This window comes from Acomys minous, assembly GCF_964271855.1.
Source record: "Acomys minous genome assembly, chromosome: 9".
Classification (NCBI taxonomy): domain Eukaryota; kingdom Metazoa; phylum Chordata; class Mammalia; order Rodentia; family Muridae; genus Acomys; species Acomys minous.
Genome location: NC_140490.1, coordinates 120,438,400 through 120,465,292, shown reverse-complemented (window position 1 = coordinate 120,465,292; position 26,893 = coordinate 120,438,400). Strand labels below are relative to the sequence as shown.

Sequence of the window (26,893 nt, the reverse complement as noted above, 5' to 3'; positions counted from 1 at the left end):
CAGTCAATTAGTAATTGTTTCTACTGTATTTATTTTATTTATTGTCTAAGGATTAATAAACTAAATAGTTATGGAGTTTTTCAGGAATCATGTACTCACTATATCTATTTTGTGTTGTGTTTTAATCTGTTCATCTGTTGTTATGAAAATCACTCCCAATTCTGCTTTCCTGGGTTCCACATGTAATCATAGATTAGTTATACTGGAAATCTAGAGAGTAGAATGAGCTCCCATCACAGTTGCTATATAATGTAGTAAGACAGATTATGGCTTTTTGGACACACTGCTATATAAGAACTTTGAAAAACTGTTCCATAAATATACACATATAAAAGTGTATGGGGGTATTTTGTTTTCTAAAAGTCATTTTAGTTTGGTTATTTGATCTCTTACCTTTACCTTTGTACACTATCAAAATGTCAGACTTAATAGCTTTAGTCCCTTGTTACTATATTTCATTAAATCGGTGTTAATATATTTATATTAATATCATTTTTCATTTAGCTGTAGCAGAATGGCTTAGAAAGCAAGGTGATTCATTAAAATCTATACTAGCTCAGAAGCACGTAGTAGTGAAATATAGGCTGTGTTTGGATACTGAAGACATATTTCGTTACCACTAACTTCTTTCACCTATGTTTTAAAATTTTTAGTTTCTTCCAATACCAATACCAAGCTGTAAATGTCTTGATTATGTGAAAAATGTATGTTGCTCTTCAAAGATTTTCTTTTATCGACACATCAACAAAGACAGCCCTTACATACAGAGTCCACTGATTAGAGTAAGTTTCAGAGTTCATGGACTCCCATAAGTATCTTTCTAATGTCTTGGAAAAATAAAACATTTTGAAATAACTGAGTTTTTTAATAATGTAGTGTTTCTCTGTCTGAAAATTACATCAATCAATGTCTGTATACTAAAATTTAGCTGATAAATCCTGGAAAGGTTGTATTCTGAGATAATTCTGAAGACCAAAATCAAAGCTTGTGTAGGCAATGGACCAACTATACAGAGATCACACAAGTCCAGCAGAAGAAATAATGTTCCAATGGAGAACAAAAGTTAATCCATCTTTATCCAAAATCAATGGTGATGAAAAGTTAATCCATCCTATTCTCCTCCCCTAGGACTGTGACCGAGGGGGATCTCCTCCCCCACTATATGGCCATAGGCTATCAAGTCTCATCTTGGTAGCCTGCTTATTCTTTCTTTGTGTGGCATCAGGCCTCCCCACCAAGGGGAGATGGTCAAATATGATGCACCAGAGTTCATGTCAGAGTCAGTCCCTGCTCTCCACATAACTGTGTAGAATGTTCTGTCCATCAGTTCGATTAAGTATGTGTTTGATGTTTACTACTTGAACTGTCCTTTGTTAGTGCAATAGTTTGAGCAGACTCTCCTGGACCCCAATCTACCCCCATCATGATGTTCTTCTTGTAGGTTTCTAGGGCCCTCTGGGTTCTTCTATTTCCCCATCTCCTATATTTCTCTTACCTAGAGTCTCAGTAGGATGTCCTCACATCTAGCCCAATCTCCTCGTAGGCGAAGACTTTTGTGCACCCCAAGACTTTTTATTCTAATGATTTGATGCTACTTACCATTAGCAATATCTTAAAATAATGCTGTAAGGGTTTAGCAAAAGTGGGCCAGAAATTACCCAATGTTAAAAACTTTATAATATCAGTCAAGTTTACATCCTCAAACTGCTCGTTTTTCACATAAAAATGGAAGCAGTGAGAATGTATTTTGAAAGATATTTATACACTTGGTGAAAGAGCCAAGATTTAACACCAGAAACTAGATGTTTTGATTATTGGTTAATTTCTGAAGTGTGAACATTTCTTCTTAAAAATACAGAAGAGTTTAACAAAACGTCGACTATTTTAACAGGATTTCATAGTAACATGAGCAAAACAACACCTTGATCAGCTAAACTCAGAAGAAACCACAAGAGTCATCAGGATGCAGGATTCATAGTGGTCAGTACATTCTAGGGAAAAGCTGCATGGCTTATGCATTGGCTCATGACAGTGCGTCCTTCATAAGAATATTGATTACTGACTCAAAACTCCAACTTTCAAGTCACAAATCTGTTATGTAAGCGGCTATCCCTCTCCTATCTCCATTTATTAATTTTACAATAAGGACATTTACACAGAAAAGTCATGAGACAATTGAACAATAAAAATCATGAGACTAGGCCGAAAAAGGTGCACCATGTTCCTGGTGATAGTTTTGGACTCTTTATGACAAATTTGCTAACAGGAAGCTAAAAATAATCATTGGACTTTAAAATTTGTTTCTTTATTCTTCTTTTATATAATATATTCCAACCACAGCCTCCCCTTCCTCCAATCCTCCAAGTCCCTACCCACCTTCCTTCTCTTCCAGATCTGCTTATCCTTTCATTCTCCTGAGAAAACAGCCACCCCCACAGTCCAGTGATATCAACCAAACACAACATAACAAGATGCAGTAAAACTGGGCACAATACCTCATATCAAGGCTGGATGAGACAAACAGGTAGAAGGCAAAATGTCTCATGAGCAGGGAAAAAGTCAGACGCACACTCCACTCCCATTGTTAAGGGTCACACAAGAACAACACATTATATAATCATAACACAGCTGCAGAGGGCCTATTGCAGATCCATGCATGCTCAGTGGTTGCCTCTGTGGTGCCTGTGTGGCCCTATGAGCCCTGCTTAGTTGACTCTATAGGTTGTGTTCTTCTAGTGTCATCAACCCCTCTGGCTCTGATAATCCTTCACCTCTGCTCTTTTTCAGGGTTCCCTGAGTTCTGCCTAGTGTTTGGTTCTGGGCCTTTGCATCAATCTCCACCATCTGCTGCAGGAAGCTAATAACTGGGCTAGGAACAGATAGGCAGAATATCATTAGGAATCATTTCACTGGGTTTTTTTTTTTTGTTTTTTTGTTTTTTGTTTGTTTTTGTTTTGTTTTGTTTTGTTTTGTTTTTTGGTCAGCACTGTTCAGTTCTACCCTATATCTCTGAGCCACCCAGCTTTAACTTCTGATTCTTTAGCTATCTGGGCAGCATTGAGCATGGGCTCCTTCTGCTGGCTTAGGAATCAAGTTAGCCCAGTCTTTGGTTTGCCACTTCTACAAGCTCTGAGTCACCACTGACCCAGTGAATCTTGCAGACAGGACAGGTTGTGGGTAGTAGGTCTAGGGGCTGGGTAGGTGCCACAGCCCCAGCACTGGGAGCCTCACCTGGTTACAAAGACGGCCAGTTCTGGCCCCATGTCCTATATCACTAGGAGTCCTCGCTAGGGTCACCATCATAGGTTCTAGGTTTCCACGTCTCCCCCTAAATGTCCAACTGTTCCATTTGCCTTTCATATATGTACAATGAGGTTGTAGGAGATAGAAAATTAGTATCATCATATATTGGTTTTAGAACTATAGAGATGACTTGGAGGGACACATACTTGCCATAAAGCCTTGCAACTAGAGTTTAATCCCCAGGACTCACATGGTATATGGGGGAAAAACTACACAATGAATGATAGCCTTTGACAAAATCTAACAACCATTTATGGTTTTTTAAAAAAAACTTGGAAAGATCAGGGATACAAGGCACACACCTGAACATAGTAAAGGCAACATTCAGCAAACGTATAATCAACATCAAGCTAAGTGGAGAGAAACTTAAATCATCTCCACTGAAATCAGGGATAAAACAAGGCCGTCCACTTTCTCCATAGCTCTTTAGCATAGTACTTGAAGTCCTAGCTAGAGCAAGCAATAAGACAACTAAAGGAGATCAGGGGGATACAAATTGGAAATGAAGAAACAAAGTATCACTATTCACAGGTGATATGATTATATACATAAGTGACCCCAAAATACCTTCAGCATAGAGGCTCGATACAAAATTAACGTAAAAAAATCAGTAACCCTCATGTATATAAACTACAAATGGGCTGAGAAAGAAATTAGAGAAATAACACCCTTCACAGCAGCCACAAAAAATATAAAGTATTTTAGTGTAACTCTAATTAATCTTGCACTAGAAGAATTTTAAGTCTCTGAAGAAACAAACTGAAGAAGATACAAAAAGATGGAATGGGAGCCTAACATAGATGTTCCCTGAAAGATTCTGCACAGCTGAGGATGAATGCAGATGCTCAGACTCACAGCCACACTTTGGGCAGAGCACTGGGAGTCATATGAAATAGTAGGGGGATAGAAATACCTGGAGAGGACTGGAGCTCCACATGGAGACCAAAAGGACAACAAATCTGGACTGGGGGGTGGGGGCTGCAGAGACTGATACACTAACCAAGGACAATGCAAAGGACAATGCATGGTGAGAACCTAGACCCCTGTTGAGATGTATCCCATGGGCAGCTCAGTCTCCATGAGGGTCCCTTAGTATAGGAGCAGGGTCTATCTCTGACATGGACTTTTGTGCCAGCAATTTGATCACTTCCCCCTATAAGGGCAGCCTTGCTGGGCCACAGAGGAAGAGGATGCAGACACTATTAATGAGACCTGATAGGCTGGAGTTGGATGGAAGGGAAGGAGGGTTCCTCTCTCAGAGGACTCAGAGGGATAAAGAGAAAAATGAGGGAGGTTGGGAACAGGAGGAGATGAGGGAGGGGATTATAATTGGGATTTAATGTGAATAAATGATAAAAAAGAAAAGAGAAATTGAGAAGGCAACATACAACAGCTGACTTCTGAAACCATCTGTGATGTCAGAGGCCAACCGGCTAATGCTGGCTTGAAAGAGCTTGTCCTTTGAGGGGTGAGGAATGTTTGGTGAATTTACTGAAAGCCTCAGATAGCATGTTGAGTAATAAAGCAGGATTTTGTTCCTTTCAGAAAAAAGACTGACTCCAACTAAGAGATAATCTCCTCTCTCTCTCTCTCTCTCTCTCTCTCTCTCTCTCTCTCTCTCTCTCTCTCTGTGTGTGTGTGTGTGTGTGTGTGTGTGTGTGCATGCACACTTAATTACAAATCTTAGCCTTGGCTATTTCATTTTTATATTTCAAACATTCAGTTGCATGTTATATGGGGCCTTTAAAAGCTAGTAGCTGCACCCTTCTGATTTTCAACACATATTATGTACACAACTATGTACACACACACAAAAAGTATTGTAGTATATTATCTATTTACATTGACAAAGAGTTCTGTGGCACTGCCACCTGGTGACAAGTGTCTTGCATCACAGTTTTGCTTTTAGTGAAAAAATTGGAAAGAGTGCAATTCCAAAAAAACGTCTGAAACAATGTTTCAAGTATCAAACATATAAAATTAAAAAGAACTGTTTTTGAACCACAAAGGCATGACAATAGCCTAAAAGAAACCTGAGGAGAAAGAATATCGTATGTGCCATCACCACACCCAATTTCACATTATAATTTAGAGCGATAGTAATAAGGGCAGCTGCTGCTTGCTCAGGAAGAGACAAAAGGATCAGTGGTTAGGATCCTTGGCCCAGATATAAGTCTGTACAAGTATAAATACCTTTTCCCCCAAAAATTTCAACAGTATACATTATAGAAAAAAAGCAGCTTCAATATAAGGTACTGGGAAACCTAAATATTAATATGAGAAAAAATCTTCACCCTTATCTCTCACTTTACACAAATAGCAAACAGGTTAAGGACATCACCATAAGACTTGATAGCTTGAAAATACTGTAAAAATTAGGGAGCATACTTTTAAAGTTAGGTTTAAAGGAAGAACTTTACAACTAGGAGTCCGCTAGCACAGGACATAGAGAAATAAATACTCATGAGACTTAAAAGCTTCTATACAGGGGAAAAAAAATACTTTCCAAGGAATAATGAAGCCACACACAGAATGAAAGAAAATCTCTGAGAGCTATCCGTGCAATGGAGTTATTGTCCAAAATAAATAATTTACTAAACTAAAACACCAAGTAAACAAATAACTAAATTATAAAGTGAGCTATGTAACGAAGTAGAGGTTTCACAACAGAAAAAACAATGAAAACAAAGGACATCATTTCACAGAGAGCAAGAATGGATATTTGAGAAGGGATGGAGGGAGTAAAGGGAAGGAATGGCTTACATAATTATTGTTTCTTATTTTTATTCATTTTTTTTATTCTTAGGAAGAACTAATTAGTTAAGAACATGTGGGAGGAGCAGAGCTGGGTTCGGCCTCCTTCTAGGAGCCAAGGGCCTGAGCTAATAGAGGAGGTATACCACATACACCACACCTTCCCTGTCGATGTTCCGCTGAGCCTTCAAGCTATTGCGCAGGTATTGGAAGACCACGCTGTCTGAGGTCACAGTGTACTGTGTCTGGAAAGCTCTCTCAAGCTCAGTGCAGAATAGATGACTCCCGTTCTCATCAAGGGGCTTCTTTCTCTCTGCCAGAGCTCATCTGGAGAGTGTTTCTAAGCTTGAGCCCCCAACCCTGAGGGAAATTGCATCCCCATGGCCAAAACGCACGCTCGGTTTCCTTTCTCCTGATAAAAACGAGCCTGATAAGTAATCTGTAATTCCTGATGTGTACAACACTCTTGTCACCTTGGGCCCCTAGACAGTAGCATACGCCTACCGTGGGAACCCCTCACCCACGCCCCAAGAACGATATAACTCTCGCTCACACTGAATAAAGTTGAGCTGCCTCATTGGAGATGCCTCCGGAAATCAGTCATTCTGTACTACCCTTGGGCTTCTGCGCCCCACCCCCTCAGCGAAGCATCGTCTGTTCACTCGACCTCTTTTTGCCCTTGTGGACCAATTTCAGCTCACGATCCTTGGGGGAAAGGAAGGGTCGCACATGACCCGCACCAGGTCTACCTGCAGGCAGCTCAGAGGCCCACAGGGCACGAGTCCCCCATCCTTCCCTGCTCCAGAGGCATCTCCAGACCAAAGCCACCTGAGGTGAAAAGGGACAAATCTCCCACCACATGATGCGCTGGGAGTTGAAGGGATGGGTTGGAAGGGAGGAGAGGTCTGAAAGGAGGAGGAATCTTCTGTAAGTTCAGCATCAGAGGCACAAAGAGGGCAGGAGAAGATGTACCCAGAATAGGAGAAATTTTGGGACACAGACATGCCAGGCTCACAGGAGCAAGTCACTTGAAGTGCAGTTCTGAGCAAAGCAGGAGGGACTGTGAAACTGGAACCTTAAGGAGTAAGCAGAGGAGTGCTTCACTGAGGGCACAGAGGTCAAGAGCCAACATGGCTGCCAAAAACAGCTCAGTAGCTACTGTTTTCATCAACCCAGCCTTAGGAGTAGTTGCCCTGTGATGCCAGTGTGGTTATGGTCCATACATCTCCACAACATGGAGTCTGTTCCCCAGTATGCTCTCATAGAACATAGCCATCACATCATGAGTTATGTATGTGAGTGCATGTATATGTGTGTATGTGTACGCGCACGCGTGTGTGTGTGTGTGTGTGTGTGTGTGTGTGTGTGTGTGTGTGTCTTATAGTTGATTCCAAGATAAATTTAAAATGATGTTTCAGCCCTCGTCGGCTTGTGTGGAAATAACACATTATCAAGGAGAGATAAAAAAGACAGCCCTGAGATACTGATAAAACTTAGTCTATATCAGTATTCTTTATAAATATTCACTAGAAAGTGTCAGTTTTTAAATTTCAAGAGATTAGATTTTGCCCTTGAAATACATTTTAATAAAAAGATGAAACTTTAATAATTTATGTTATAAGATGAAATTGACTATCTGAGGTAAAATCTTTAGAGGTTAGAGAATTCCAGTACCATGGGTATCTGTGTAGCTGCTTCCTGTGGCTAGCAGCTTTCTTCTGAATACAGAGGTGCTCACGGATGCTTTTTTGTCACCAAAAGCTATGCAACATGACTCCACACATTGTCATTGTCAGACATAAGGAGATGTTGAAGATTATTTATCTATTCATTTATGATTTATGGTCTACTAAAAGAATAATACTACTGTTCTAAAAATTGGAATAAAAAATAGAAAAATACAATTTCGTCAGTGATTTGCTTATAACCTAGCAGAAATTTAAATATGCATGCCATAACGGGCAAAAGTGGGTGGTTGACCCATTTGACTATGTTCACAGATAAGTTCCTCTTGTTGAGTCAGTGCTTACGCAATACCAATTGATGCTGCTTCTTCTTCAATAGCCTCCTTTAGCTTTTTGAGTGAGAACAGCCTTAATTGACGCATATGCTTGAATACTTGATCCCAAATCTGGTGGAACTGTTTTGGAAGGATTAAAAGATGTGGTTTTGTTGAAGGAGGTATGTCTCTTATGGCAGGATTTGAGGTTTGAAAAGACCCATGTCTTTCTCATCTCTGCTTGATGTTAGACATGTGAGCTCTCAGGTGTTCCTACCACCATGCCTTCTCTCCTCTACCATAGACTCACACCCTTTAGTATTGTAATCCTACAAGAAGACCAACATAGCCAACAAATCTGTGCCCATTTGGGCCTGCAGAGACTGATGGACCACACAAGGACCATGCATGGAGCCGACCTAGGTCCCCTGCTCAGATGTAGCTGATAGGCATCTCAGTCTCAATATGGGTTCCTTAGTAAGGGGAACAGGGGCTGTCTCTGACATGGATTCTGTTGCCTGCTTTTCAATCACTTACCCCTGGTGGGGTGCCTTACTAGGTAACAGAGGAAGAAGAGGTAGGCATTCCTGATGAGACATCATAGGCTGGGGTCAGTTGGTAGAGGAAGAAGACTCCCTTTCTCTCTGAGAACCAAGGAAGGGGCATGGGGGGAAGAGGGAGGGAGAGGGTGAGACTGAGAGGAGATGAGGGAAGGAGCTACAATTGGGATGTAAAGTGAATAAATGTAAAAAATTAAATGAAAAATAAATAAAATTTTAATCCTACTTAAGTGATTTATTTTTATAAGTTGTCTAACATATGATGTTTTATCACATCAATAGAAAAGTAACTAATACAAAGCAGTCATGATATGACATGGTCTTTTTTGCCTTCAAAGCACATACATGATGACAAAACTCGGGAGCTATGCCATTAATTACAATTTAAATTGAGATGGACAGGATGAGAAATCTACCTACCCTGTGACACTATTTCTAAATACAGTGGCTCCTGCAGATGTTTATAAACATTAGCTCTTAAGGTAAAAAGTGTTTTAGAAATTATGTAGACCGATTTTCTCATTCTGCATGGAACCACAGAATCACAAAAAAAGCTCAGCATTTTTCCACATCACCACTTACGTAGTTTTAATTAGAAGTAGGATAAGAAACCAGATCTTCTCATCACAGTATCAAAGCTCTTGAATGCTTGAGATAGTTTATATATGACTCCAGATACAAGGGATATAGCTCAAAATAATAAAGGATATATACAACAACTCTACAGCCAACATCAAATTAAATGTAGAGAAACAACACATTTTCACTAAAACTACCATCAAGTCTATTGGTTCTCTCAGTGACTACCCAATATAGTACTTGAAGATTTATCTAGAGCAACAAAACAGCTGAAGGACATCAAGGGGGTACAAATGGGAAAAGAAAAAGTCGAAGTATCCTTATTTGCAGATAATATGGTTGCATACATATATATATATATAATTTCCAAGCCCAAAACTCAACTACAAATGGATTAAGGGCATCAACAGAAGCTTCTCTGAATCTGACAGAAGAGAAAATACAGAACAGTCTTTAACTCATAAAAATTTTCTGAACAGGACACTGGTTATAAGGGTATAGAGATCAACAATTAACAAATGAAATCTTTACCCAGTGTTTTGTTGTGAGTGTCAACATCAAACCAGGGATGAGAGGAGTCTCTCAGATGACAACCCTAATAAGAACCTATCTGCAAGCATAGTAAAGTATAGTTAACAGTGTTAGGGCTTGGCTCTCTCCCGTGGGATGGGTCTTCGGTTGGGTAAGGCATTGGTTGGACATTCCTTCCATCTCAAAACACTGGGACAAGCAAAGGGAGTCCAGGCGAATAGTGGGAGGAAGGGTAAAAGGACCTAGAAGTGATAAGAGCTCCACAAGAGATCAACAGAGCCAACTAACCAGAGCCCAGCGGGGCCTGTGAGTCTGCGACAGTAATATGAACAGCTTACTAATGAAATACACCACTGCGGAAATGATCTCATCAACAGTCACATAGTGTCAGCATGAATACAGTTGTGTGACTCATAATTATTGAGAAACCCAATATGATTGTAGACTTTGAATTTTTTAAACCCACTTTATTTGGGGTTCTTTAATGTTCCTCCCTTCCAAGCCACCTAGCCTAGATAAGAGAGAAAAGTTAATGGGGAAAAAAGTAGAACTTTTTAGACTCAGTTCCTCGGAGTGACTAGAGTCAGGATTTGAGCAGACCTGCTAAACAGAAAACGAACAAGTAAGCAAAGGTGACTGCAACCGCAGCAGCTGGAATCCCAAGCAACCACCAGAACTGGGACGTTTCTCTCTAGGAGCATCTCAAGGTGGAGCAATGAACAGCCAAACAGTAGGAAACAATGCCAAGACCAAATGGCCCATCCTCTCAGAGTCCATAATAGGATGCTTATCAGTTGCCCAAGACCATGTCCTCCCAAGAGGCAGTTCCTCTTCCAGCGGACAAACACCACGTGTTCTCTCAAAAGTCCGTTTCCAACGGACAAACACAGCACACCCTCACACAAGTCTGTTTCACATCCCACACTTGGGATCAAAATAAAAACATATTTACATCCACTACATATGATGCTTCAACCTATTTGAAGAATAGCATGAAGAGTGTGTATATGGAGGCGGGGTTTTCATATTTTTAATTTTTTACGTATACAGTTATAGTGTTTATATGTTTTTAAATAACCCTACTTTCTTTAATATTGCAGTATTGGAAACATGCCAGCTTCCAAGTCCATTACCAGAGATACTTGACCCACCACGGCCTAAATGCTAATATATTAAGAAAGAAACAGTGGTGTGAGAATGAATCAGTCAGCATCACAACTGACTCAAAAGATCAAGGTGAAGCTCAGAAGTTGTGTGAGTTCACAAATGGGGGTGGGGAGAAAAAGCTTTAGGAAACAACCATGAAAGGTTACAACTCGTCCCAGCAAGGGAAATTTACAAGACTGATTGAGTGCTAATTATGGCCCTCTGAGACACAGCTTCTATTTTGCTTTCTGGAAAAAAAAAAAGAGTGTCACATAACTAGGAGAATGTTACTACTTAATGAGCTGAAATTAAGTTTGGTCTACAATATAGATGCTGAATTTGTATTTATAAGACAACACTGAATTTTTCGCTGAGGATACCCAATGTGTAAGTTTTTTTAAGTGTCTTTAAGGTTTAGGTGTCCTCAGTGGAATTTTTTAATCTATTTCTAACCTGCCCCCAAATTTTCCTACAGCATCTTTTTAAAGCATCAATGTGATAAAATATAAATCTATTTCCCTTAAAAATACTATTGCTGATTTTTAATTGGTCTTTAGCATTGTCTAATAATTATATATGTTAATATGTAATATATTAAGCTGACCCATGTCTCATAATTTGATTGTTCATGAGATTTACCCAGAGTACCCTTAAACATTCAGATTTCAAGCTTTTTCCCTAAGAAGAACTTACTGAGGAAACAAAAATATCCTAGCAGAAAGGAAACCTGCATTAAGTAAATTGTGATAAATACTCTACATGTACTTTGAGAGAAAGTTGAGAAAACAATTGAAATTTAGTTTGTTTTTAATCATGTATATGTGCATGGGTTTGTGCGTGTGAGTGCACATGCCCTGGGAAGCTGGAGGAGGAAGAGGCTGTGGAGCTGGGCGTGTGCGTTGTGTGAGCTACAGACACAGGTGCGGACGTGGAACTTAGGTCTCCTACATGACCAGGACAGGCTGTGATCTGCTGAACCCTCTGGCCAGCTCCAGCAATGCCAAAAGTATATGGCTTGTGTATCTTGAAACTAATTTAGCAATGATAAAACAAACTTTTATTTATCACAGATTTATTAATTTTTTCTTTTTATATAGTATCAAAATCACTATTGCCTATTTTCTTTACAAGTCAGAGAATGAATCAATCAGACACCCAGATAACATGAAAGAGAAAAATGATGCTCAGAATTGGTGTGAGTTCACAAGCTGAAAAGAAAAGGGCTTCATGAAATAATTAAGAAAGTTTTAGCTATCTTCCTAGAGCAAGAATTTTTAAAGAGAAAGTTTCAACATTCGAATAGGAAAAAAAGTAAGCTTAGTTGTTTAGGGGATATATGTGTAATAATATAAATGTGTATGTAAAACATGAAAAATAAATTTTCAAAAAAGAAAGAGAGAGAGAAAAATGAAAAGGAAAGGAAAGTTACCCCTACCTTCCTTCTGCCCACCTACCCATAGGCTGAAGAGATAACATCTGACACAGCGAGTATCTCAAAACTTGCTTCAGAATTATACATAACACTGTACTGCTAGTTAAATACTCTTGCTCAGAAAAATACTTCTGCCAAGCCATCGTGAACCCAGAAACTCACAAATTGAAAAATCAGTCTTTTATTATGAAAATTAACATTTACTTCATTATTTCCTATTCTTCTCTTATGACCTCAGACTATAACTTTTATAGTCCTCTGTATATTGGCTTTCATCACGAGTGCCCTACATGCCCTATAAGATACACATTTTCCTGATTAATAGCAACTGTTGATGCTTTTTGCTCACCCAGGTTTACCAAGCTAGATATCTTGTTGTGCTCCCTTTGAAGTTTGCAACTTTTCATAGAATTCTGCAGAGCTAAAATGTCATAGTTAGTTACTAATAATCATTTGTTTGCTTTCCAGATTCTTTTGCCAGTAAGCTTCCCATGGATAGGATGTATTCGGTTTGCGTGTCCCGATAGCGCAGCCGCCCGTACCTGGCATTTGGTAGGCATTCAGTAGAGAGTCTTCGTCAACAAAGGAGACTTAAAACCCTGCGCATTGTAACTCATAAGCCAGTAGTAGTTTAAAACTTACTTTATTTTAGTTAAGCTGTCCATAAATTTTCATTTTTATGAAAAATTTCACAGTCACAGTGTCTTCAAATTCTTCAGCTCAATGAGACTTTTTTTCATTATCATTGTCTATGCATTCATGGAGACATCTAGTGTCCATTTTATTTATTGAAGCTAACTGTGAAATATAGCTTCAAATCTAAAAAGAAGCTTAACAGCGAAGAATGAGATTATAAATTTAATACCCATATTGGCCGCATGAATGACATGGAATTGGTTGTTCTAAACCTTTAGTGGTTAACAATAGAATGACAAATCTTTAGAAAAGTTGAAATCCTACACTACGTGTTGTCTCTTGTTTCTTTTTAAAAGGTCAGTAAAGAAAAAGCATGCATAATATATAAAAGTACAAAGAAGATGGAAGGAAACAATGGCTGCATTAAGAACTTAGGGAGAAGGAACTCGGGGAGACCCAACCAATTATAAGGACAGTCCATAAAAATCTGTATCTGATGAAGCTAGAAATTTTAAAACAAATGGAAAATTTTCTTGATATGTACAAATGAATATGTAAACCAAGATACAACCAGCAATTAAAGATACATATCATCTGGAGAAAGAGGAAGAGCAAATAAAAGACTATGTACCCCCAAACGCCCAGAGCCAAATGCATTGAGTGCAACATTCTACCAGAGCTTAAAAGAATTAACACCAAGACTCTTTAAATTATTGCACAAGATAAAAAGGGCTTCTTTCATAAGATTTTATAAGACCAAAGTTTACCAGATACTTAAACCACATAAAGACCCCCCCAAAAAAAACAATTACAGACAAAAAATCTTTTATGAATATAGATATAAGTATTTTCATAAAATACTTACAAGCCAAATTAACAAATATATCAAAATATCATCCAACATAATAATTTAATTTTCATCTAAGAAAAGCAGGGATGGTTCAAAAAACAAAATCAACAAATGTAATTAACCACAGTAGTGGGGCTGGGGAACAGACATCTCAAACCATGTGTTTATTTCATTAGATACAGAAGAGGCCTTTGACAAAATCCAACATCCTTCATGATAAATTCCTGAAAAGACTAGGAATACAAAGAACACAACTCAAAATGCTAAAAGCCATAACCAACATCAAACTAAATGGAGATAAACTCATAGCATTTACAGAAAAATCAGGAACAAACCAAGGCTGTCTACTCTCGCCATAGCTCCTTAGTATTGTATTTGACATCTCAGCTAAAGCAACACAACAACTGATGAATATAACAAGATGATTAAAAGTCGCAAAGGAAGACATTAGAGTATCTTTATCTTCAGATGATATTGTTGTGTACATGAATAACCTTAAAACTTTCAGTAGGAAGTGTCAACAACTGATAAACACTTCCAGTGAAATAGCAGGGATGCAAGGTTAACGGAGAAGTATCAGTAGCCGTCTCATATAAAAATGACAAATGGGTAGAGAAAGAGGATCAAGGGAACAATACTTTGTACAATAGGCAAAAACAACAACCAAATAACAAAAGAAGACACCTTGAAGTAAGTCAAACAAAACAAGTGAAAGACTTGCGTAGTAAGAATTGAAGCCATTGAATTGAAGAAGACTTCAGGGGGTAGAAAGATCGCGCATGCTCATAGAAGACTTCAGAGGGTAGAAAGATCGCGCATGTTCATAGGCAGGATTAGTACTATGGACTTGGCTGTCATACACAGAGTAAACCACAGATTCAACACAGCGTCCATCAAAACTCAAACACAGTTCTTTACAGAAATTGTCGAGAAAATGTTGAGTTTCATACGGAAACACAGAAAAGTTAACATATCTAAAACAATAACAAACAATAAAGGAACTGCTGGAAGATTATACTTCTGCTACAGAAGTATAGTAATATTAATATCATGTGTTTGACACAAAAACAAAACATTGATCGATGGAATAAAATTGAATTACCAGACATTAATTTATATGCCTATGGACACCTTATTTTTGACAAAGAAGTGAAAAGTACACAATGGGAAAATGTCATTTTCAAGCAATTGTGTGGTTCAGACTCAATAACTTCATGGAGAGAAATTCAAATATATCCATATATGGCATCCTGCACAAAATACACTGATGAAAGTGTGTGGATGAAAGAATTCACCATAGGCCACATACACCGAAACCAATGCCAGGGAAATTAGCAAATAGTCTTGAACTCAATAATTCAGGAAAAGGTTTTCTGCAATAAAGTTAATAACACAGGCCCTAAGAACAATAATTATAAAGCGGGACCATTAATACATAAAAATTTTCTGTATTGCAAAAAACACATTTACACTATTTATATTTATATATGCATTTATACTATTACACATATATACAATAAATCACCTATAGCAAGAAGAACCACAAAAATCAGGAAAAATTATATAAATGTTACATTCATAAAGTTTTGGCTATCTTCTCATTTGGAAAGCTGCTAATCTGCACTCCCTGCATACTCAGGTAATTGGTTTTATTGTTTCTCAAGTCTCTGATAAGGTTGAAGACCAGATAGTTTAGTTTTAAAATTGTGCTCATTTGTTTAGGGGTTAAGGTGTTTATAGGTCTAGATAGATGTTTTGAGTTGATACTGATGAGATATGATTTACATTCCAAATTTTAGATGCACCAAGATAGGAAAGATGTTTTCTTCAAAGCTGCCAACTTTAATTTTTAATTGTCACTTATGTCTGTAGAGGGCAGCAGAGCCCTGCTGGATATGGGCTATACCAGTTGTCCAATTTGTTCTTTTTCTTGGGACATTTTCTTTTGATGATCTGCCCTTTTTCTTCAGATACTTCATTTTCCCAGTGGTCTCTGAATTCCTTACTTAGATACTTTTATTCTCCTAGGAAGATACAAGAAAAGCCTTATCCCAGACCTAACTCAGGGGGGTGGGTGCTGTGGTCTTTCAACCCCAAAATATTTCAAGAAAAAAATTTTTTTTTGAAATTTGAAAGTAGACACATATATGTGGATAAAAATTCTATTTTTCTTATATATAAGTTCAACACTTAAGTGTATCAATTTTTAGATCATAAAGGACATTCACTTTGAATTTTAGCCTACTTTTTACAAGGAGCTTTTTTTCCACACTGAGATTTTGAGGGTTCATTAGACTGCCACATCCCAAGACTGACCATAACCAAGTATTCAGTGGACTTGGGAGTCAACCTTGCTTGTATCTTTCCATTCCTACCCTCCCTCATCCGCCCTATTACCCTCCCCTAGTCCTCTGACAGAAGGTACCTTCTCCCCCACCAAATGGCCACCTGTGAGGTCTCATCCAGATAGCCTGCTTCCCCTTCCTCTGTGTGCCCCGACCGCCAGGCCTCCCGACTATAGGGAAGTGACAAAATCTGGGGCACCAGCGTTCAGGTCAAATGCTAGCTCTGCTCTACCTACAACCATCTGTGGAGAAAGTGCTGTTTACTGGCTATATCTGAACAGGGCTTCTAGGGTTATTACATGCATTCTCCTTGGTTGGTGCAACAGTTTCTGTAGGCCTCCATGGGCCCGGATCTGGCAGCCTTGATGGTCCTGTGACCCCCCTGGGAACTTCCACCCCATCTTCCGTACCCTCTCAGCACTCCTAACATCTGTCCTGATCCCTCGCTGAGTGGAGTCTCTCAGAGGCTACATCTACTTGTGCTAGTATCCACTTATAATTGAGTATATAGCATGCACGTCTTTCTGGGTCTGGATTCCCCTACTCAGGACAATCATTTCTAGTACCATCCATTTGCTTGAAATTTTCAAATTTTCCTGGTTTTTAACAGCTGAGTAGTGTTCCATAGTGTAAATGTGCCGGTTTCTTTACTCATTCTTTTGTTCAGGGACATCTAGGTTTTTTTTTTTTTTTTTTTTTCTTTTACAGATTCTGGCTATTAAGAATAAAGCTGCTACGTACATTTATGAGCAAATGTCCTTGTGTGGTGGAGCATCTTTGGGTATGTGCCCAAGAGCGGAGTAGCTGGGTCTTGATGTAGCCCGATTGCTAACTTTCTGAGGAGGTACCAGATTGATTTCCAAACTGGTTGTACAAGTTTTCACTCCCACCACCAATGAAAGAGTGTTCCCCTTTCTCCACATCCTCTCTAGCATGTGCTGTCACTTGAGATTTTGATCTTAGTCATTCTGATAGGAATAAGATGAAATCTCAGAGCTGCATTTCCCTGATGACTAAGGACACTGAACAGTTAAGTGTTTCTCAGCCATTTGATATTCTTCTGTTGAGAATTCTGTTTAGCTCTTTTGGTTTGGTGGTTTTTAATTTTTTGAGTTTTTTATATATTTTGGATATTTGCCCTTTGTCAGATGTGGGGTTTTTGAAGATCTTTTCTCAGTCTGTAGGCTGTTTTTTTGTTCTGTGGGCAGTGTCTTTTGCATTACAGAAGCTTTTTAGGTTCATTAATTGTTGATCTTATAGGTTGAGCTATTGGTATTCTGTTCAAGAAGTTGTCTCTCGTGCCAATGAGTTCAAGGCCCTTCCTCATTTTTTTTCTAACAGATTTACTGTGTCTGGCTTTGTATTGATGTCATTAATTCACTTGGACTTTCATTTTGTGCAGGGTGATAAACATGGGTCTAGTTGCATTTTTCTACATGTACATATCCAGTTAAACAAGCACAATTTGGTGGAGATGTTATCTTGTTTCCATTGTATGGTTTTTGCTTTGTCAAAATTTAAGTGTACACAGGTTTGTGGGTTTATTTCTAGGTCTTCAATTTTATTTGAATCAGCCGGTTTCTATGGCAGTACCATGACACAATTATTTTGATACCTAAACCTCATAAAGGCCCAACAAAGAAAGAGAATTTTAGTCCAATTTTTCTTATGAACCTTGACACAAAAATTCTCAATAAAATACCCATGAACTGAATCCAAGAATACATCAAAAATGTCATTCACTATTACCAAATAGGCTTTATCCCAGGCATGTAGGGATGGTTCAATATATAAAATCCATCCATGTAATCCATCATATAAACAAACTGAAAGAAAAAAAACATAATTATCTCCTTAGATGCCAAAAAAGTATTTGATAAAATCCACCATCTACTCATATTTAAGTATTGGAAGGATGAGGGATACAAGGCACACACCTAAACATAAAAAGGCTATATACAGTAAGCCAGTTACCAGCATCAAACGAAATGGAGAGAAACTCAATGAAATTCCACTAAATCAGGGATTAGAAAAGGTTGTAAGAAGCTTTGGAATTTAAATCACTGTAATTCTTATGTGCCTGTCTCTGCCTTCCAAGTGTTAGGGTTAAAGGCATGAACCATTGCCTGGCTATGGATTAGGGTTATACTGTTTTAACTGATTCTTCATTTCCCCTTATTTTTTTAGGGTTACAGGAAAACTTTCAAGTTTTTCAAATATCATTCTTGCTAATTTATTCTGAGTTTGTTCCCTGGAAAAATCTTTGTATTCTAATCTTAAACATGATGCCAATTTCTCCACTATTTCATTATTTCCAGACATTTTGTCTATCTTGCCTGTATAAACTAGAGGAAATTTGCTGTCTTGCATAAATTTGTTAGGTTTTTCCATTTCTGCCCATGCCTCCCATGACCAGACATCTTTGTCAGGAAAATACAGTAACACAACAAGAATGGCATGCAGCTCTGATTTTTGAACTGAACCACGGGGCTTTGAGGAATTTTACTTATCATTCCTGTGTTATAATCAGGCTTTCCTTATTTATTTGCATCAGTATAGAACGTAGAGACTTCAGAGATTGGTATCCTTTTTACTATATTAGCAAGAATCCAATTATTTCTTTTTTATAAACTCGTGTCTCTTGCTTTGAGATATTTATTGTTAATCTCTCCCAAAAAATTACTGCAAGCTCTTTGCCAATGTTCATTTTCTTTCTATAATGAGACAAAATCCATATTATTAAATGGTTCCACGATTTCTTCTGTCTCTATTCCTACCAACTGACAAAATCTCATTTTTCCTTTCAGAATCAATTCAGAACTCTTTCCTGCATAGGCCTTTCATTTTTTTAACTCTGTGTGCTAAAAATATCCATTCTAGGATATTATTTTTTTCTCTGAATAAGAATTTCTGTGTGAGAATTAGTAGAAGCCAAAATAACAAAAATTAGTCCAGCTGTAAACCTAAGCGGTTCACATGTGCATCTTGTAATTTATTTTTACCAGAGCCAATTCCCTCTCTACCTCAGCTGATGATTTCCTTGGACTACTTAAATACCTATCACCTTGTAATGTAGGAAACAAATTACTTAGCTCTTGAGTAGTTATCCGGTTATGGAAAGTAGCCAGTCAATATCTCCCAGTTTTTATCAAAATCTCAATCATTCATTTTTCCCAATAAAGATTCAGGAGCCACACTCTGAAATGAAACCTGCTAGCCCAGAGGGGCAGAAAAAGCACCCAGCTGAGTTTGTTCCCTGGAAAAATCTTTTCAGCCAATGTCCCAGGAGATACCCCTTTTTCTTCCATGCCATCTCAAAACCCCTCAACCAAAATGTTCCTCCATTCTAATTTCTTTGCATATTCATATCTGTCATCCTGACTTTCTCTTACTCTCTTTTTTTTTCTTCTTAATAATCCTCTGTTCACTTCCTGTCAATTGGTTTCTTGTTGTGCCTCCTGACTTATGGTTGACTTTCTTTAATCCTGTTTACTATATTCAAGCAGAACATTCTTGGATTAAAGGTGTGTGTAAGGGCTGAGCCACAACACAACTAAAAAGAGGTTTTTATTTCAAGTAAATACCACAACATTGGGGTACATAGTGTGATCAGATATCATGAAACATATGTTTGTTTGTTTGTTTGTTTGTTTTTTGGGTTTTTTTTTTGCAAATGTAATGTTGTTTTGCAGGAGAGATTAGAAAAATCCTGCCAATATAATTCCTAAGGTCAACAATTAATAAATGGGACCTCATGAGACTGAGAAGCTTCTGTAAGGCAGGGGACACTGTCAACAGAACAAAATGACAGCCTACAGACTGGGAAAAGATCTTCACCAACCCTACATATGACAAAGGTCTAATATCCAAAATATATAAAGAACTCAGGAAATTAAACACCACCAAACCAAATAACCCAATGAGAAATGGGGCTTGGAACTAAACAGAGAATTCTCAACAGAAGAATACCAAATGGCTGTCCACTTTCTCCCTATCTTTTCAATATAGTATTTGAAGTCCTAGATAGAGCAAAAAGACAGATAAAGGAGATTAAAATAATACAAATTAGAAAGGAAGAAATCAAGTTATTACCATTTGCAGATGATATAATAGAGTACATACGTGACCCCAAGGAGCTCCTAAAGCTGATAAACACCTTCAATAGAGTGGCTAGATACAAAATCACCTAAAAAATCAATATCCATCCTGTATACAAGTGACAAACTAGCAAAGAAAGAAACTAGGGAAACTAACCCTTCACAATAGCCACAAATACAATAAAGTATCTTCATGTAACTAACCCAATCAAGTAAAAGACTTGTATAAAAAAACTTCAAGTACCTAAAGAAAGAAATTAAAGAAAATAACAGTGCATGGAAAGATCTCACATGGTCATGAATTGGGAAATCAACATGATAAAAATGGCCATCTTTCCAAAAGCAACCTACAGATTCAATGCCGTTCCCATCAAAATACATACAAAATTCTTTACGGATCTTGAAAGATCAATTCCTAACTTCATATGGAAAACAAAAAATCCAGAATAGCTAAAACAACCCTGTACAATAAAAGGTCTTCTGTAGGAATCTCCATACCAGATCTCAAGATGTACTGCACCAATAATAAAAACAGCATTGTACTGGCATAGAAATAGGCTGATTGGTCAATGGAATCAAATCAAAGACCCAAAAACTAAACCCACACACCTCTGGACACTTGATTTTTTAAAAATAAGCTAAAACTATACATTGGAAAAAAGACAGACTCTTCAACAAATGGTGCTGGTCTAACTGGATATGTACATAAAGAAAAATACAAATAGATCCATACATATCACCATGCACAAAATGAAAGTCCAAGTGGATTAGAGGCCTTAACATAAAACCAGGCACACTAAATCTGTTAGAAGAAATGAGGAGAAGCTTTGAACTCATTGGCACAGGAGACAACTTCCTGAACAAACTCTGGTGCCTGTGATTTGATGAATGCCCCCTGGCAGGGAGGCTCTGCGGGAACACAGAGGGAGGGGATGCAGGCTATCAACATGAGACAGGATGTGGTGTGGTCAGATGGTAGCGACAGGAGGACACCACCAGTCAGAAGTCTATGGGAGGGGAATAGGGCAGGAGATGGAGGTAGGGTAGGAACAGGAGGCTAAAAGTGAGGGGGTTACAATCAGGATGTAATGTGAATATATTACAATAAAATTTAAAAATTTTAAAAAAGAAAAGTAGTTGAACACATTAAACAGTGTTTAATGAGCCACACTGTAGGAGCATGAAGAAAGTTATGTTGAGGATGATTTGAACTATGGGGCCCTGCTCAAGGGTTTCAAAGGTGAAGAATTTTTTATGTGACCTTGAGACTGCTCTAGTGATATTTTGAAGAGGAACATGGCTGATTTCTACCCTTGCCAAAGTAATCGTAAGACTAAAGTGAAGTGTCGTGAATTAACAGTGTTGGCATAGATTTCCAAACAACCTGGCATTGAGTGTGGCTACTTCTGTTCAGTCTTTTCCAGATCAATAATAAAAAGGAGCAAGTTAAGCAAGAAAAAAATATCAAATGTGTAGTTGGAAGAGAAAAGGAGTACCATGAAGTTAAAGCAGATCAGAGAAAAGGCCAATGCTAATAGAAATAAACAGAGTGTTGACTTCAGAGCAAAACTCCACCCATCTAAACTTCCAATTTGTTAAAAGGAATTAAAGAGAAGTTTAACCAGGTGTCGTCATGCATACTTTTACCTCTAGCCCTCAAGATACAGAGGTATAAAAATCACTCAGTTTAAAGCCAGTCTGGTCTACAGAGTGAGTTTCAGAACAGTCAAACTTAGGCAATGATGGAATCCCTGAAAAACAGAAGCTGGTGTCAATATGTCATTCAATGAGAAGGCCATGTTCCAGCCCCAGCAAGCAGCAGAACTTGGCAGCATCAGCTACATTGTTCTGACTTCAGAGTCAAGAATACAAGAAACAGATTATAGAGTCTCACTTCATGGCTGAGGAAGCTGCTAAGTCCAAGAGTGGGGCAGGACTATCCCTGAGTGGAGGCCTGGAGAGCCCATTGGGTGAAGCTGTAAGGGGAAGCCTGAATTGCCTTGAAGAACCCAAGATGTCAGAGTTGCCAGAGCCCTGGGATACCTGCTAGAGAAAGTTTCTAACAAGGAGTGGAACCAGCCCAAGGAAAAGAAATAAACTGTAGTCAACAAAGCTGAAATGAGTTGGGGATCTGAAGATTGTTTTGACATCAGATTTAAAGATGTAAAGTTTGATGTTTTCCTTGCTCGTTTTGGTCTTGTTTTGCTCCAGTATTTCTTGACTAAGATACCTTTGTTTCTCTTTGAAAAAGAAATGTATATTCTGTGCCATTCATTGTATGTTGAAAGTATGTGATCCGCTTTTCAATTTCATTTTTAAGAGATTACATGAGGCTCAGAAGAGACTTGGATGTTTAAATAGCACTCAGACTGATAGACTATGGGAAATTTTGAAGTTGGACTTGTTGCATTTCTAAGTTATTTTCAAAATGTTGGAAGGAAACCTTATATTATAATTGAGTTGTATGGGTACAATACCACATATTATAGTAAAAATAGATATATAGTGTATAAAGAGTAATCTTAAATTTGAGTTCTATACCACTGTATTTTAAGTTAAACTTATTTTGCATCTATATACAAAATTCAATGCCAGTGAATTAAATATAACCTTGTGAGTAACAATTAAAGCATTAAGTTGTGGGGTAGATTCATTACTCTATTTTTTGTCTTATTATCCCTATGTTTTTTATATTCCCCCTTCTTTCTTTTCAACTCCTATCTCCAAACCTAAGAATGAATGATAAATGAAAAGAGAGACATCCCTGAGTTCAACCTTGTTTCCTCTCTAAATAAGGCCAATAATAACTTAAAACCAACTCCTGATCAAAATAAATATCTATCACTCAAGAAACCAACCCAAAACCTACCTAACACCTCTTAAGGGAAATGCGGTGTCATCCTCTTAAGGTTTCTTCTGGCTCATTTCGGACAAACAATACTGTTATAGGGCCCCAAATAAAATTGGGGGGAAATGGTTAAACAAGCCAGGAATAGCATCTGTGTTCCAGTTTCTAAATGTTGAAATATTCTAGGCTTACTTATGGTCCTGTGTATAACAGTCTAAAATGCTGGACCAATTGGAATTGGAAGCTGTCTTTGTAGCTGTCCTGGGAGCTGCCCTGTTCTGATGAGACATAGTAAGTGAAGCACGTGGTGCTGGAACATGAAGGATGCAGGATGTCAGTGTCCAGCATGCTGAGAGGAATAAATCCTGTCATGTCTGATCCAGCAGCAGTGCCCAGTTGTTTTGTTCTCAAAACATATACTTTCTTATGAGCATTATACAGTCCTAAAAATTATAAATGTTTAAGATGTGTATGTGTGTGTGATGCTCAAAACAATTAAGGCCAGTCCTCTGCTGTTCGTATGCACAGAAAAAGGAGTCATCTGTAAATCTTCATTCATACCATATGAAGAATGGCATCTAGTAATAATTCACAGGGACTCTGTAGCCAACAAGAAGCAATGTCTATGCCTAGACATTCATGTCTCAGCCTCAGAGTTATTCACATGTAGTGGGATTAGCAGTATAAGTTACCTGCCTGTTCTGCAGTCTGAATTCTTCACATCCTGATTGTACCTCCCTCCCTCCTCCTCCCCTCTCTCTACTTCCCATAGTCCTCAGGAAGGGGAGCACTCCTCCCTAACATCTCACTTCTACCTATCAAGTCTCATCTGTACTACCTGTATCCGTTTCCTCTGTGGCGTGGCAAGGCCACCTTACCAGGGGGAAGTGGTCACAGGAAGCAACTTAAACAACATGACATCCTCTTCCTAAAAGGTAAAGTGGGTGGTTTTGGTTGTTTGGTGGTTTATGTTTGTTTGTTGTCATTTAGGAGAGCTGGTTACACATTTTTATTGGTTATGATCACGGAGGAATCAAAGTAAAGGTGGTTTGATTCAAGGATCTCTTTCTCCCCTCTATCCTTTCTCTTCTATCTAGTGTTAGAGGGTAAAGGGGAAATGTGGGCTATAAGGATTCAGAAATTGTATCTTCTTCCAAGGGAAAAGAATGGGTAGGTTATTGGGTCTTCAGTTAGACTAAAAATCTACAAGTCTCAAATATTTTATATTGGTATGTATTTTCATATATTGATAGAAATAAAGGTTATGCTTGCCACAACATACTGCATACATGATGTAACTCTTGCTTAAGGTATTGTGCCCATGCAACTCATTAAAAATTAATGTAATGTCCTAGTATTATGAAAGCTATTGTAAACTCTTAAGCATAATTTAAAATTTTTAAGTTTGTAGTCATTCATTTATAATAATTACACTTGTAGTGATTTTAGGTACTAGTTTACTTAATTACACAAATACAATTTATTTAGCCTCCTGCTTATGTTTTCCATCACAAACATGAGGGCAAGTTGTAACGGCTTTGCTTGACAAAGCTCCAAAGATGTCCAACTAATCATCACTTCCCTTAAATAGTATGTATGGTCTGGGTGTAATTTTGCCTAATAACTACTTTGAAATCTGTTTTTTTCCCCTAAAACTGTCTTTCTCTCTATTTCTTACTTTGACTATGAGAGATAATGAAAAATAAACTTGAAAATTTTTCCACAGAGAATACTGAAAGAAGGCATCTAGCCAAAGGCTTGAGACAGTGAGAGAGTCCTGGCTCTGCCTGTTGCGAGCAGCCAAGTAGAAACTGCTTGAAAAGAAAGTTAGGACTTTGACATAACAGTGTTTGGTTAAATATTGTTAGATGTAGAAAAGTAAAACTTGTTTCTTTAGAACTTGCTTTGAAAGTAACAGAATATGAGCTTGGAACATCATGCTTTAATAGATATTTTACAACAGAGGAACCCTTGGAAGTTAGCCTAGGTTTGGATAGCACACCTGATGGTTTGGGACTGAAAGAAAGTCAATTTTTTTCTGTGTTAAGGGCATTTAATTTCAAGTTACTATGACAATAATGTAAACACAATATCTTTAGCCCAGGGAAATTTATGAGTAAATTTTCCCAAGTATTCTTTATGAAATAATAATCAGGTCGTGCTGACCATTGATTTGATATTGATTAAGTTTGGGTATATGCTTTCTTGTAGATAATACAGAACTTTTACATTTCTGTGTTAGATTGTTTTCTTTCTCTTTTGGTTTTGAAGTACTTCATTGATTGTAAAAGATGAGAAATCATCTGTGATGGAAAAAATTCACTTTAAATTAAGTGCAGGGGTTGGCCCAAGAAAGAAAGCAGCAGAAGGAAAATAAAGTTCTCCTGGGCTAGAAGATCTTTCAATTTGTACCACAATTTATGCCTGGTCTCAGTATTTCTTTTCTTCTCCTTTTTTCAGTCTCTACTCAAGGACTAGTTGCTATAGCTAGTTGTTCACCAATAGTTTGTTTCCCTTAACCCTCTGTTCCCTGCCTGCTCAATTCTTCCCACCATGAAACAACCAGGACTTTAAGAAACAAAGCAGCATTTCTCTATTTAGATATACTTTAGGTGAACAGATGGTCCTCAAACACTTAAGATATCAGAAGAATATGGAATTTAATATGTTGTAATGATAAAAGGATTTTCTGACAGAGAGACACATCAGCCTCTGGCAGCACTGCCATTCTACTCTGAGGAAGATGATGGGCATCAAAGTACCTCTACTTGGAGATTGCTTCAAATATAGAAAAGCTGGACATTGGGCAAAAAAATCTGCCCCTTACCTCAAGCACTGACACATGGTGTACAAACTCTGGGCAGGCATGAAACCTGAAAGGCAATTGCTTAACTTTGTTGAGGTCAAGTAAGACAGTCCCTCTAAATTACTGCTTCACAGAAATGTCTGACAGATCCTCTGGGCCTGACAGCCAAAGATGGATCCCTCACTGATAAAAAGGAACTTTGGGTGATTGACCAGATACCCATTAGTCCCTGTAATTTTTACAGATTTGAAAGATGCTTGCTCTGTACTTCTGGTTTTCTTGGGTAGAATTTATCCTTCTCCTTCTTGGGTCTCTGCTGAAGTTAAAGACTAGATAATTGTAGTCTTACAGTTTTCCTTGTTATTGAATTCAGAAGAGAAATACTCATAAAAAGATGTAAAGTTTGTAAAGATTAAAGGCATAAAAGCTTAAGTTATTTAGGATCTATGAAAATGATTTAGGGTCTAAGAATATGTTTTGAGGTTGGGATATAAAACCTTGAACAATGTTAGAAGATATTTAGGTGCAGAACTTTGGGCTCACCAAGACAGTACAGATAGTGGAGCATTCTCCATGGCTTCCCAATACAAATGGACCTGACAACGTGCGTGCAGCTCTTACTTGACAGTTCTCATAATTGTTCTTATTGTTAAAGATAAGGTTGTTCTTGGATTAAAAGAGGGAGATGTTGAGGTATTTTTTTCTTCACCTTGTGTGACGAAAGGTCTCTGTATTTTCAGTTGTAAATTCTGTACTGGCAGATTTTGTCATCATTTCTATGGCTGATCACTGGTTTTATACTTGTAAGTATTTGTCCTTCTACATCTGCTCGGGTACTTGAATGTCAAGCAACACTGACTGACTGTAATAAAGATCTGATGGCTAATGGCTGGAGCAGAGAGTGCAGAGTGAAGCACCCAGGAAAGAGAGGGACAGTGGGAGAAGAAACCAGACATGGGAGATTCAGAAGCAGACAAGGGAGAGAGCAGGTGGGTGTGAACGGGACC

The 26,893-nt window shown here is 38.0% G+C and overlaps 1 protein-coding gene across 3 annotated transcripts in view; it reads right to left on the bottom strand.

Moving 5' to 3' along the window:
- Positions 1 to 12,252: 12,252 nt before the first annotated feature.
- The window catches only part of LOC311605838 (uncharacterized protein), a 52,902-nt gene continuing 38,261 nt past the window's right edge, over positions 12,253 to 26,893 (bottom strand). For 2 of the 3 annotated variants that reach the window (XR_014782104.1, XR_014782105.1), the window contains one exon: positions 18,656 to 18,849. Coding sequence is in view for 1 of the 3 variants with exons in the window: in XM_084796704.1 (XP_084652830.1) it covers positions 15,793 to 15,814; positions 17,885 to 17,961 (99 nt within the window). In the remaining 2 variants the exon portion in view is untranslated. Of the gene's footprint in view, positions 15,815 to 17,884; positions 17,962 to 18,655; positions 18,850 to 26,893 lie in introns of those variants that run through there. The other variant, XM_084796704.1, reaches the window with a different exon arrangement.